Source organism: Amblyraja radiata, chromosome 3 (assembly GCF_010909765.2).
Source record: "Amblyraja radiata isolate CabotCenter1 chromosome 3, sAmbRad1.1.pri, whole genome shotgun sequence".
In the NCBI taxonomy this organism is placed as follows: Eukaryota; Metazoa; Chordata; class Chondrichthyes; order Rajiformes; family Rajidae; genus Amblyraja; species Amblyraja radiata.
This window is the reverse complement of record NC_045958.1, coordinates 130,727,167-130,740,321: the sequence shown is the minus strand read 5'-3', so window position 1 is coordinate 130,740,321 and position 13,155 is coordinate 130,727,167. Positions and strand designations below refer to the sequence as shown.

The 13,155-nt window shown below is 44.6% G+C and overlaps 1 protein-coding gene across 1 annotated transcript in view; it reads left to right on the top strand.

Annotated features, from left to right (window-relative positions):
* nup155 (nucleoporin 155) overlaps nt 1-7,028 on the top strand; it is a 129,159-nt gene extending 122,131 nt beyond the window's left edge. The window contains exons 34-35 of the mRNA XM_033018766.1: nt 6,308-6,414; nt 6,516-7,028. Of these exons, the coding sequence (XP_032874657.1) occupies nt 6,308-6,414; nt 6,516-6,654 (246 nt within the window). The 3' untranslated portion in view covers nt 6,655-7,028. The remainder of the gene's footprint in view (nt 1-6,307; nt 6,415-6,515) is intronic.
* Nucleotides 7,029-13,155: the final 6,127 nt, after the last annotated feature.

Sequence of the window (13,155 nt, the reverse complement as noted above, 5' to 3'; positions counted from 1 at the left end):
GGGCTGCTGAATATCACGCGGTCTAGGCATAAGCTTAGGGGTGACCGCGCCTTTGCGGTTGCAGCTCCTAGACTGTGGAACAGTATCCCCCTTCCCATCAGAACTGCCCCCTCCATCGACTCCTTTAAGTCAAGACTAAAATCTTATCTATACTCCCAAGCCTTTCCTGACGTTCACTGAGCGAGGGCTACATGTATATATGTAGCAATGTTACAAAATTTTGAGATTTAAAAAATCAAGTCCGTAATTTATCCCATCAGATAAAGCATAAAGTTTAATTTGACACCTAATTCACTTTCATATCTCAAGTATTTAAAAAGTTATGGCCATTTTCATACTCGGAAATTAGCATCTTGTTCCCTATTGATTTTCTATGGACATAACAAAAAGCTGTGATCGTGTGCAGTCAAAAGCCCATAACCTTCTTAAAAATTAAGAGAACTGAATGAAATTTTCAGTTATCGTAGATTGAACCATTCTGAAACAAATATAAAATAATCTTACTTGGATGAACTGAAATTAAAGCATATAATTAGTTAGTTACCCAAGTGTAGCTAATTTCAAACTTCAATTACTAGATCTAAACATCTATCCATTTCTTAATAAATGATTAACATTTTTAAATAGCCTAAGTGTCCAATTCATAAATAATTCACAATAAAACATGATTTTAAAATCTCATTTACATTAATTTATAGGCCAAATGGAAGGAATTTAGTGTTCAATTGCTGTAAATTAAAGTCCATTTTAAATCAGCTTTCTAGTGGGATCCTGTGAACGCGCTGGTTTAGAACGTTCACATTGCACTAGATTTGTGCCCCCAAATGCCCAGAAAAATACTGCGGGATATAATGGGCCCAAAATGAGCTACTCGCAATATTAAACTTTGTATAAAGGGATCTTAAGAAGTCCTTTTTAATGTAAAAATAAGCAGCCTACCTTCTATTATTTGCTCTATGCGACCCTGACAGCTGCCGGTGGTCGCGGGTTTAGAGATTGATTTTTAAACTACTATAACTATTATACGAAGCCTTTAAAACTAATAATAGCTTTTGCGACGGGGTCTTCCAGCGATTTTTCGTTAATAATTAACTAGGCTGAACATCTTCGATTTGAACAGCCTAGAGAAAATCGCGTTTTAAACCCGCCCCCCTCTAAACGGCGCCAAAATCGCGCACACCTGCAGCGACAGATTTTCAGTGACGCTTCAGGTAGGCTTTGCAACATACCTAATATATGTATGTAGTTTGTTTGTTTATACTATTCTTATAACAAATGTAAAGCACTTTGGCCAACGAGAGTTGTTTTTTAAATGTACTATATAAATAAATGTGACTTGACTTGACCCCCACCACCGTGTTTCATAGATGAGGTGGTATGGTTTGGATCTTGGGCAGTTCCTTCACTCCTCCATACTTTGCTCTTGCCATCACTCTGATATGTTAATCTTCGTCTCATCTGTCCACAAGACCTTTTCCCAGAACTGTGATTGATCTTTTAAGTACTTCTTGGCAAACTATGACCTGGCCATCCTATTTTTGCGGCTAACCAGTTGTTTGCAGTGTAGCCTCTGTATTTCTGTTCATGAAGTCTTCTGCGGACAGTGGTCATTGACAAATCCACACCTGACTCCTGAAGAGTGTTTCTGATCTGTCAGACAGGTGTTTGGGGATGTTTCTTTATTATAGAGAGAATTCTTCTGTCATCAGCTGTGGAGGTCTTCCTTGGCCTGCCAGTCCCTTTGCAATTAGTAAGCTCACCAGTGCTCTCTTTCTTCTTAATGATATTCCAAACAGTTGATTTTGGTAAGCCTAAGGTTTGGCTGATGTCTCGAACAGTTTTATTCTTGTTTCCCAGTGTCATAATGGCTTCTTTGCCTTTCATTGCCACAACTTTTGGTCCTCATGTTGATAAACAGCAATAAAAGTTTGCAACGGTGATGGAAAGACTGGAGGAAAGACTAGGTGCTGAGAGCTCTCATATACCTGCATTAAGGAGGCAATTAAACACACCTGAGCAATTACAAACACCTGTGAAGCCATGTGTCCCAAACATTATGGTGCCCTGAAATGGGGGGACTATGTATAAACACAGCTGTAATTTCTACATGGTGAAACTAAACTGTATAAAAATACCCTTTAATAAAATCTGACAACGTGCACTTTAACCACATGTGATTTTTTTTCTATTACAAATCTCAAATGGTGGAGTACAGATAGGCCGAGCATCAAAAATGTGTCTAGAAATCAGTTTTCGTGACCCAAGTCACAGAACAACATGAAATTTTCCACAGATTTAGATGAAATATAATTGAGAAGGATGTCATAACTCGTCAGTGCCAAAAGTTGCACATTAATTAATTAAACTAATTAGAAAGTAAGCGCCATCTAGTGGCCAACGCCCATATTACACGATGGGCATACCTTGAAGAGAGGAGGAGAACTTCTTCAAAGTAGGCATACCTTGAAGTGGCACGATGGGCAGCCTATTTCCGTGTTGCAGTCCATTTAAACTATATATATATATATGTGTGTGTGTGTGTGTGTATATATACTAGACTAAGTGGGACCCGTTGGGTCCCAGTATCACACGGGAGGGCTGTTCACCAACGCAATATTCCACCTCCCCACCAATTCCAATATCACTCGCAAGTGGGGGGGGGGGGGGGGGGGGGTTCTGTTGCGCTAGTATGGGTGTTGCGGGCCAAAGGTACAGGTTTCCAGAGGGCTAGTATACACATTGTGGGCCGAATGGATTCTTGGGCTGGCAGCCGACTGTTGCAACAATTTTAAAAGCCAAGCCAAGGCAAACAATTTGGCTGCAGCCACCCGACAACCAAAATTCATTTTGTGAACACAAACTTTTTAAAAGGCGAGGCAAACAATTTGGCTGCAGCCACCCGACAACCAAAATTCATTTTGTGAACATAAACTTTTTTAAAAAGGAGAGGCAAGCAATTGGGCAGCAGCCACCGACCGGACAACCAAAATTCATTATGTGAACACAAACTTTTAAAAAAAGGCGAGGCAGACAATTGGGCAGCAGCCACCTGACAACCAAAATTCATTTCGTGAACACAAACTTTTTAAAAAGGCGAGGCAAACAATTGGGCAGCAGCCACTTTACAGCCGCATCGAGGGGACTCACCGTGGAGTAGACGTGCGTTCAGTGTTATTCGCAGTTCAGAGAGCCGTGACCCTCTCGCTTCCTGGATCTGGCAGAGACTGAGTGAGGGACTACACTTCCTGGTTTTATAGTCCCTCCCCCCTGCCGCCGGTGGGGGCAGCAGAGAGAATGGCGAATTAAAAAAAAACATTAATATCTCTCATTTTTCATCGATGGGAAAAATCCTCCAGTCACGGAAGGTGGAGGGGGGCCCTGACCGAGGTGGCCAAAAATGACGGCCGTAGGTGGCGGCGTTCTCTCGGAAATCGCAGCACAGTGGGCCAAAAGTGGTCAAGATCAGACTTTTAGTAATATAGATATGTGTATATATGTATATGTATATATATGTATGTATATGTATAATGTATGTATATGTATATATATGTGTGTGTGTGTATATATATATATATATGTGTGTGTGTGTGTATATATATACATATATATATATGGGCAGGGGAGACCATCCCCTGCGGAGGGTCAGGCAGAGGCTACAAAAAAAACATCTCATAGTCATTAAGTCTGCATGGACTTCAATTCATAACATTTCAACCTCTTCTTAATATTAATGAGAATAACACTGTTACTACCATATTCGCAGTTCAGTTCATATTAGTTTGTTTAAGTTCACATACACCAATTCATTTCTACACAAACATCAGCCATTTCTTACCAGTTCTCACTCCAATGGCAGCCTATAAAGTGCTATGAATATTCCTCCGTTTTTCTCCCGTGGTTGGGGCCTGGAAACGGCCGCTACGGACGGCACTATGTACAGCCTTCCCACCCCGCCCGCGGAGATAATCCGCGGCTTTGCGTTCGCATATCGGCTGCTTTTTAATTGAGACCACGGCTTCACTATGTTAAATACGTGGGCCCCGCGATCGGAGCACTAGGTTATCGCAGGCAGCTCAGAGATTAGATGGTTAAGACTTATTACTCTACAACAAGCTGGCATTAGTGAAAATGTTTAATTCACCTTGTTATTGATACACATAGTTTAGGCCCTCAACTTCATGAATGAATGAATAAGTGAATGAATGAATGAGTGAGTGAATGAGTGAGTGAATGAATGAATGAGTGAATGTGAATGTACAGCCTCCAAATCTCATTTTTTCACATTATAAAAGGTGCAATTAAATTAATTAAAGTCCATACAGATTAATTTTCATAAATTCAGACTTTAGATCTTACCTTTCAGTTCCAGTTGATTCACAAAGTTTGACTGCAGCACCTCAGCAGGGACTTTGCTTTCAAGGCTTTCTTCCACTTCTATCCACTTAGCTGCACATTCTTCAGACTTCTTAATGCTTTTCTAACTAAATTCAGTTACCCTGCTGTAAGTTTCCACGACATGTATTCCACAGAATAACAAAGAACCTTCATCGGAATCTCCAGTAAAACTGGCATCAGTGAAGTCCTCTCAGCTCCCTGCCTAGCTAGCCTGAAACAAAGCGCATGATTGGCCAACGTGCTTTGATTGGATTAAAAATTCCCGAAGTTTTTCCGGTTTTTCTCTAATTTAATAAAAGATGTGCAAGTCTTGTTCTTGAAGAGTTAGAGGGGTGATTTATATAATATTTTTACACAATATGTGAAAATTTCATGTAGTTCTGTGACTTGGGTCACGAAACACTGGAATAAAGGGGGCGCTGTCTAGGGGGCGTTGTCCTGTGCACGGCTGCCCAGCCAGCAGCTGTCTCTCTTCATCTTTTTATTTTTTATAAGGGAAACTACCTTTCAGGGTCCCTACCTGGTCGGAGAGGCAGCTTTTCTCCGGGCTGCAGCTTCGACCCGTCCTCGCGGCCTACCAGCGGGCCTGGAGCGGCGTTTCCTGTCGGGGCCGCCCAGAACCTCGGCTTCGGCGGCGGCACAGCGCTGGAGCGCTATCGCGGAGCGGGCGATGCCTTGCCTGGGTCGCCGCGCTGGAGCTCCGGTGAGCTGAGACCGCCGGGTAAAACATCGCGGAGCTGCGGGACTGTGGAGTGACCAGCTGCGGGCGGCGGCGCTGAACTTAACATCGGGAGCCTGGGATCTCTTGATGAGATCGCCAGTTGTGGAGCTCCAACCGGCGCGGCCTTGTTGGCTTCGGAAGCCGCGGCCTCCAGTGCGGAAGCGGCCGTTCCAGGTTTCCCAGGCCGCTGGGAGGACTCTCCCGACGCCGGAGCAACATCACCCGGCGAGAACGGCCTGGAATATCGGGCCTCCATAGAGGCAACTGTGGAGGCCTCAATAGGCCCGACTATGGGTGAACTGGGGTTGGGGACTGGACTTTGTGCCTTCCCTCATGGTGGGAGACATTGTGGGGGGATGTTCTATGTGTTTAAGACTCTCATTGGTGTTATGTCTGTATTTTTTTGTGTGCTGCAAAATGGAAAAAAGCATTTCACTTCACTACACCTGGGTGTATGTGAATGTGACTAATAAAATACCTTTGATACCTTTGAAGCTCCTCGGCCCACAGCCTAAGAGGCAAATATGTCCCAAACATTATGGAGAGCACTGTATGTGGGCAATAGAGGGGTATGGACCAAATGCAGGCCAATAGGATTAACTAAGATGGGGAATCTTGGTTGGCACGGAAGAGTGGGACATGACATGATGGTGAGACTGCATTTGGACAATTGTGTGCAGTTCTGGTCACCTAACCATAAGAAGGATGCCATTAATCTTGAAATGGTGCAAAAAAGATTGACCAAGATGTAGCCAGGACTTGAAAGCTTGAAGGAGAGACTGGAAAGGCTGGGACTGACCCTGGAGAGCTGAGGGATTTTTGTTTCACAAAATAAGTAGTAACACACATTGGGTAAGTGGTCACTGTCTTGTTCCCAGGGTAGAGGAGCCCAGAACTAGAGGGCACAGGTTTAACGTGAGTTCAGGGAAAGATTTAATACTAGCGGTGTAGTTTCTTCATGCAGAGTATATTGCATTTGTGGAACAAGTGGTCAGGGGACGCTGTGGAGATGTGTACTATGCCGATTGTTAAGCCATTTGCACAGATGGTATGGATGAATTGGGCTGATAGGCTGCAGTGTGTAAGCCTATAGTAAGGGTATGTACGCTTCATTAATGCACACCTCTACCATGAGCCTATGTCCTATGCTTGCTGCAGTTTCTAACATACTTTAATATGCCCTCATTTTAGGATCCGTATTGGCAGAGGGTTAAAAAGCCCCTGCACTTGCTGGAGTGTACTCACGTTCTTCTGAGTGCTTATGTGCAAGAACCCAGCAAAGTTCCAGCCCACGAGAGGTGAGTTGTGGATGCGCTGCAGAGACAGCCTGCTGCTTGCTCCCTGCTATATTTGACGGTGTCATTTTTCTGAAGCCTCATTGAACCTTGCTGTGTTACAGACGACGATTCACCAACTACTGCCTGGATGCCATCGGTCGCTTCCTTGTCGAGCTTCAGTCAATGAGTCCCACCAGCGTCCTGCAAACAACCATTGGAAATTTCAAGTCCCTACAAGCTAAGCTCGACCGCTTGCACTGACAGCTCGCCACGGAATCTCTGTGCTTTCTCCAGGGGTCTGCACCGTGCTCAGTCCAGGTGTACCCTGAGCTGGGATCCTGCATCACAGTCGGTGATTAGATCTAGCCCGGGCATGTTGCTCGACTGCATAGAAGCAGATTCCCAGTGACAGAACCCTCTTTTTTTGGGAGCTCTGACCAGCTCAGGGTGTGCCTCCACTGATCTCTGTGACGGCCTCATGGAAGAGGTTATTCAGGAGCATCTATCTCAGCTCTCTCCCACTCTCAGCACCCAAACCCTTTTTTTATCTACTCAATTTAAAAATATCTTCATTTTTTTAATGTAAATTAATTTTCTGCAACAGTTGAATAAAAGTGAACCTTGGATAGTTTGAAGGGTGTGTTGGCAAGTGTGCTCCCTCATGACACAGCACAAATGGGCACTGAGGCACACTAGCTCACACTCAAAATCACTTCATATAGCAACAGCATAGGGCCCAAGACTCTTGCATTGTCGTGGTGATGCGTGCTGTGCTCCTGGGGTAATGCAGCACCATTGCAGGGAAGGTTTTACATCCATCCATTCACAGGAGGTAGAAATCGCTGCTCATCACCCATTCACCTGCCTCGTAAAGTGAATGGATCTTTGCCATTTCACACTTCTGTTTGGCGTGGGAAATGTTGATGCAGGTCTTGAATCATGCAGTCCATTTGGGGAAGAGCAGAATCCTTTTCAGAAAAGATATAACTAACAATTAAATCTGTGCAGGTTGCTTGCAGACCAACCCAGCACGGAAACGAGGCCTTTATTGAAACATCACACCAATGACCCTAATGTACAGATTCGCCCATTAGCCCTGTTGCTTCCCCAAAAACACTTGGTTTGTACGGACAAGAAGGCCTGTTTCCTTGCTGTATAGCTCTGGATCTAGTACCTATCTGGTTTCAAATTGAAAGCCCTGTTTCCATTATCCTGACAGACAACACGTTTCAGTTCCATTCAACTTTTTTAAAATGCAATTTTACTTTATGTCCCTCTTGCCCTGCTACCTGGTACATCTACCTCATAAAGAGACCAGACAAGTTAACATTGACATGGGGGGAATGTAGGAAGCAGTTGATGAAGGCTTTAATGCAGGATTTTCAAATTCAAGCTCATAAGGGAAAGACAACATGATGTCAGAGCCCAAAAGTTGCAATTAAAACCGCTAACTGCAAACTGACAATAGCCAGCTGGAGATGGTGGAACAAATATGTAGACAAATTACAGAAAGATATGCCATGGTTGTCACAGTGGGTGACTTCAACTTCCCTCACAGTGACTGGGACTCAGACGGAGCAGAATTTGGTGTATCCAAGTGGGTTTCCTGAAACAATATGGACACTCCAGCATTTTGGGGATGGTTGAATGTGTAGGAAGGAACTGCAGATGCTGGTTTAAACCAAAGATAGACACAAGAAGCTGGAGTAACTCAGCAGGTCAGACACCATCTTTGGAGAAAAGGAATAAGTGACGTTTCTGTTCGAGACCCAAAATGTCACCTATTCCTTTTCTCCAGCGAGGCTGTCTGACCCGCTGAGTTACTCCAACATTTTGTGTCCATCTTCCATAAGTTTAAAGATTGTTATGAAGAGGGACATCTAGACCTTAGGAGAAGGTACTAAATTGGAATAAGGCAGATCACAGTGTTATTATCAGGAGTTAGGGAGAGTGACCTGGGAACAGTTATTGGATAAGGCAGCATCTGTCTATGGGAATCGTTTAAAGCCCATTTGATCAAAGTTCAAAACTGGCAAATTTCAGTAAGGATGTCAAAGTATGAAACCTTGGGTGACCAGAGGTTATACATCTGGATTCAGAACTGGCTTATTGAGAGAAGGCAGATATTCAGGCAGGAGGTCCATGACCAGTGGAGTTCCGCAGGGATCTGTGCTGTTTGTCATTGTATATACATGACATTGACGTAAATGTGGGTGAGTTGGTGAGTAAGTTTGCTGACAACACCAAAAGTGGAGGAGTTCTAGACAGTGAGGGATGCTGGCAGAAGATACAGTGGAATATAGATCACCTGCAGAAATGGCAGATGGAGATTAACCTGAGCAAGTTTGAGGTGTGGAACTTTGTGAGGTCAAATGTAAGGGGAAAGTATATAATTAATGGCAAGACCCTTAACAGCATTGATGTGCAGAGGCCTCTAGGAATCCACATTCACAGCTCACTGAAGGTGTCAGCACAAGTAGATAGGATGGTAAAGGTGTATGGTATGCTTGCTTTCTTTGCTAGGGGCATTGAATATGAGTGTCCGGAAGTCATGATGCCGCTCTACTGGACTTGAGTTAGGCTGCATTTGAAGTATTGTGTGCACTTCTGGTCATCCCATCTGAGGAACAATGTGGCGGCTTTGGTGAGTGCAGGAGGTTTACCACAATGAGGCCTAGATGAGAAGGTTTCAGCAATAGGTAGAGGTTGGATGAACTTGTATTGTTTCCTCTGGAACATTAGAGGTTGAGGTGAGATTTGATACAAATAGATCAAATTAGAGAGGCTTAGGAAGGGTGGACAGTCATGACCTTTATTCCAGGGTAGTAATGTCAACTCTATAGGGCATAAATAAGGTGGGGGAGGGGGGGGGGAGTTAGATTTTTTTTGCACACACAGTGGTGAGGTCATGCAACATATTGCAGTGAGTGGTGATGAAGGCAGATACAATAGCAGTGATTAAAAGGCTTTTAGATATGCATATGAAAGTGCAGGGATAGAGCGATATGAATCATATACAGGCAGTTGAGATCAGTTTAACCTGGCATCATGTTTGGCACAAACATTGTGGGTCTAAGGGCCTGTTTCTGTGCTGCGCTGTTCCGTGATGTTCATTTGATAAAGGAAGCACATAAGCTTTAAGAAGATGGAAGCAGATAGGACCTTCACAGTATATAAAGCAAGCAGGGAAGAATTCAAGCAGGCAATTAGAAGGGGCCATGAAACTGCTTTTGCAAGTTGGATTAAATAAAAGATTAAAGAAAGCTCCAAGGGTTTTATACATACATTAAAAACATGAGGTTAACCAGGGAAAAGGCAGGACTGTTCAAGGATAAAGGTGGGAATTTGTGCTTTGAGTCAGAATGTAGATGTACTAAATAAGTACTTTACACCAGTATTCAGCAACAGAGGATATGTAGAACAGTGGGAAATTTTATTCCTTTTGTGGGAAGAGCAGTTTGAAATCAAGAAGATGATGTTGGGGTTCTTGAAGGGCATTCAGGTGGATAAATCCCCAGAGCCTGTGTGGGATGTCTCTCAGGTTATTCAAAGAGACAAGGAGATTGCAGGAACCTTCAAGATCTGTCCTGTTGTTCCTTTAGCCAGGCCTCTGTAATAGCGGTTACTTTCCAGTCACACGTGCCATGCCCTGAGTTAATCGCACAGTGATTCAATATGTGTTGAATGGTATGGTAGTAGACAGGAGGGTGTTTTAGTTCAGGTGTATATCATTTGGAAGGGCAGGTCCACTGACAACATATATCGTGCATTTACGAACAACCTTGTTTTGGTGGAATTAATTTTCAGCAGTCCTTCAATTCTGAGAACAAAGTACATAAAAGAAGGAAGAATCTTTAGATGGGCAGATGGATCATTATCAAGCAAAGCAGTTTGGTGCTTTACTGGCTAATGTGGCATGATGCTGAATAACTAAGTTTAATCCACTTCAGAACATGCAACCTCTTCATTCTGTCAGTTGATTTTGGTCAGGGCGTTTTGATGAACAAGAATCTTCAATCTAGTTTCTGTATATTCAATAGAAATGATTGGCCCAATTGTTTTAGACCAACCAGTCAAGTTTTAACTTATGGAAATGCTTACTCTTGACAATTATCACTTTAAAAATATCCAAAAAGATCTTGTTTGGTTATCTGCTTGATGTAAAACATGGTTGGGCAACCTTGTTCTGCCTAGGGGCCGGGACGCATGTCTATGAGCGGATGGCGGGCTTACATGGATCCAGCCCCGGATGGCAGGCATCAAATCATGTGTCCATATATATACATCACGCCCCTTTGAGGACACCACCCGGAGCACTGGCCCCGAGTTACGGGCGCTCACAAGCACCTACGGACCATTGCCTTGGCTCTGTCCTGAAGGTGGTGGCTCAAATACTCACACTCACTCGTCCCCGGCCTATTGACAACCCCGATCCCCACAGTGAAGCCCAGACACAGAAGGTGCGTGGCCGTGCCGGCGTCTTAGCGCAGGATGTGGTACAGCCAGAACTCCGCGGCCACTAGATGCTCAGCGGCCAGCGTAGGCCTCCTTGTGTCACCGCCTTCAGCGCCTCAGGCCTGGGAGGAGGAGCCCGGCCTCACGCAGGGCGATGGGCAGCAGGATTTGCAACTTTTTCAGCGAGTTTCACCCGACCCTCGGTCCGATAATCACCTTCCAGGTACCAGAGATGACGGAAGTCTGGGCCGGATGATTGCGGGAATGAAAATACCCCTGCGGGCCGGATGATTTCGGGTTACGGGCCGGATTTGGGCCGTAAAATGTGCATCACTAGCTGGTAAATAGTCAGTGACTGAAACTGAAAATGTCTGACTTTTACACGGATTTACAAATTTAAATACTGTCAATTTTGTATGCAGCACTTACAGTGCCTTGGATAGAGGGATGTGGAGAGATTCCACTAGTGGGAGAGTTTAGGACTAGAGGTCATAGCTTCAGAATTAAAGGACATTTATTTAGGAAGGAGATGATGAGGAATTTCTTTAGTCAGAGGGTGGTGAATCAGGAATTATTTGCCACAGAAGGCTGAGGAGGCCAAGTCAATGGATATTTTTAAGGCAGCGAAATATAGATTCTTGATTTGTACGGGTGTCAGAGGTTATGTGGAGAAAGCAGGAGAATGGGGTTAGGAAGAAGAGATTGATCAGCCATGATTGAATGGTGGGCTGAATGGCCTAATACTGCTCCTATCACATATGACCTCCCCCCCCCCCACCACAGACACACTTACAGAAGGTGAATCTAGAACATATTAATATGTTACAATAGGTGCAGGAGGAGGCCATTCGGCCCTTCGAACCAGCACCGCCATTCAATGTGATCATGGCTGATCATCCCTAATCAGTACCCCGTTCCTGCCTTCTCCCCATATCCCCTGACTTCGCTTTCTTTAAGAGCTGTATCTAGCTCTCTCTTGAAAGTATCCAGAGATGTTAGGGTGCATTAGTAGGAAGGACAGTTTGAAATCGAGAAGGAGATGATGTACTGATGAGCATGAAGGTGGATATATCCACAGGGCCTGTGGGGATGTATCTCAGGTTATTCAGAGGGATGATGTTTTATTCCAATACAATTTCTGTCCAAACCAAGACACTTCCCTAAATAATTCATAAAAATAACACCCAGTTTGCATTATGAAAGTACGCAGCCCTCAACCAGCGACGGTTGCACAAAAAACAGTAGGAGTCTTCCAACAGCTTTCACTGCACTCATGGCCATCATTCAAATGGGAAGGAGATGAACAAGGTGTGGTGGGGAACCGCAGGGAACATCAACGACGTCTCTTCCATTACTCAGCATCAACATGGACAAACTGCATCTTTAACCAGGTTTAATTAAACTTGAGATTTCACTCTAGGCTACCTTGATTAAACTTTTAATTGAATTGAATTTCCTTTATTGTCATTCAAACAAGTCCGTCATGACAGAAAAAAGCAACAGAAACACAATGAACACAATTTAACACAAACATCCATCACAGTGAATCTCCAGGCACCTCCTCACTGTGATGGAAGGCAACAAATCTTATCTCTTCCTTGCTCGTTCTCCAGCTGCGTCGAGGCGATCGAGGCTCTCCATGTTGAAGCCCCGCCGGGTGATGGTAAATCCAGCGGCCGACTCTAAGCTCCGGAAACAGGCCGACTCAAACTCCGTAACTCGGGGCGGACGAAGCTGCCGCCGCGGGAGATCCCGAAAATGGGTCACCAACCAGGGACCTGCGAGCACGGGGCCCACGGCCGAAGCCTCCAAAGCTCTGAAGTCGGGTCGCAGCCACAGCGCCACCACAGCCTCCGAAGTCAGCCAGCTCCGCGATGGTAAGTCCACAGGCTTTGCCATCGGAGCCCCCCCCGCAAGGTCGATTCCAGTTGGAGGCCTCCAGCTCCACGATATTAGTCCTCAGCGCAAACGGAGATACGACAAGGAAAAGGTTGCATCCCCGTTGAAGGAAGAGATTTTAAAAAGGTTTCCCCCACCCCCCACATATACACAACTAAAAATAGACTAAAAAATACATCTAACAAGACAAAAAGAAAACAAAAAAAGGAAAGACAGGTGGACTGCAGGCGAGCTGCTGCTGCTTGGGCAACGCCGCCACTTCCGCCTACCACGTTCTGGACACGTGAACCATTACCACACGGGTGGTTCTCACAATGCTTGTTGCACGGGTTTGTCACTGAAGTTTTTACCTGTATGCACAAAATCACTCATTCTAACCGATTACAGAGTTGCTCCTAATTCCCTCTT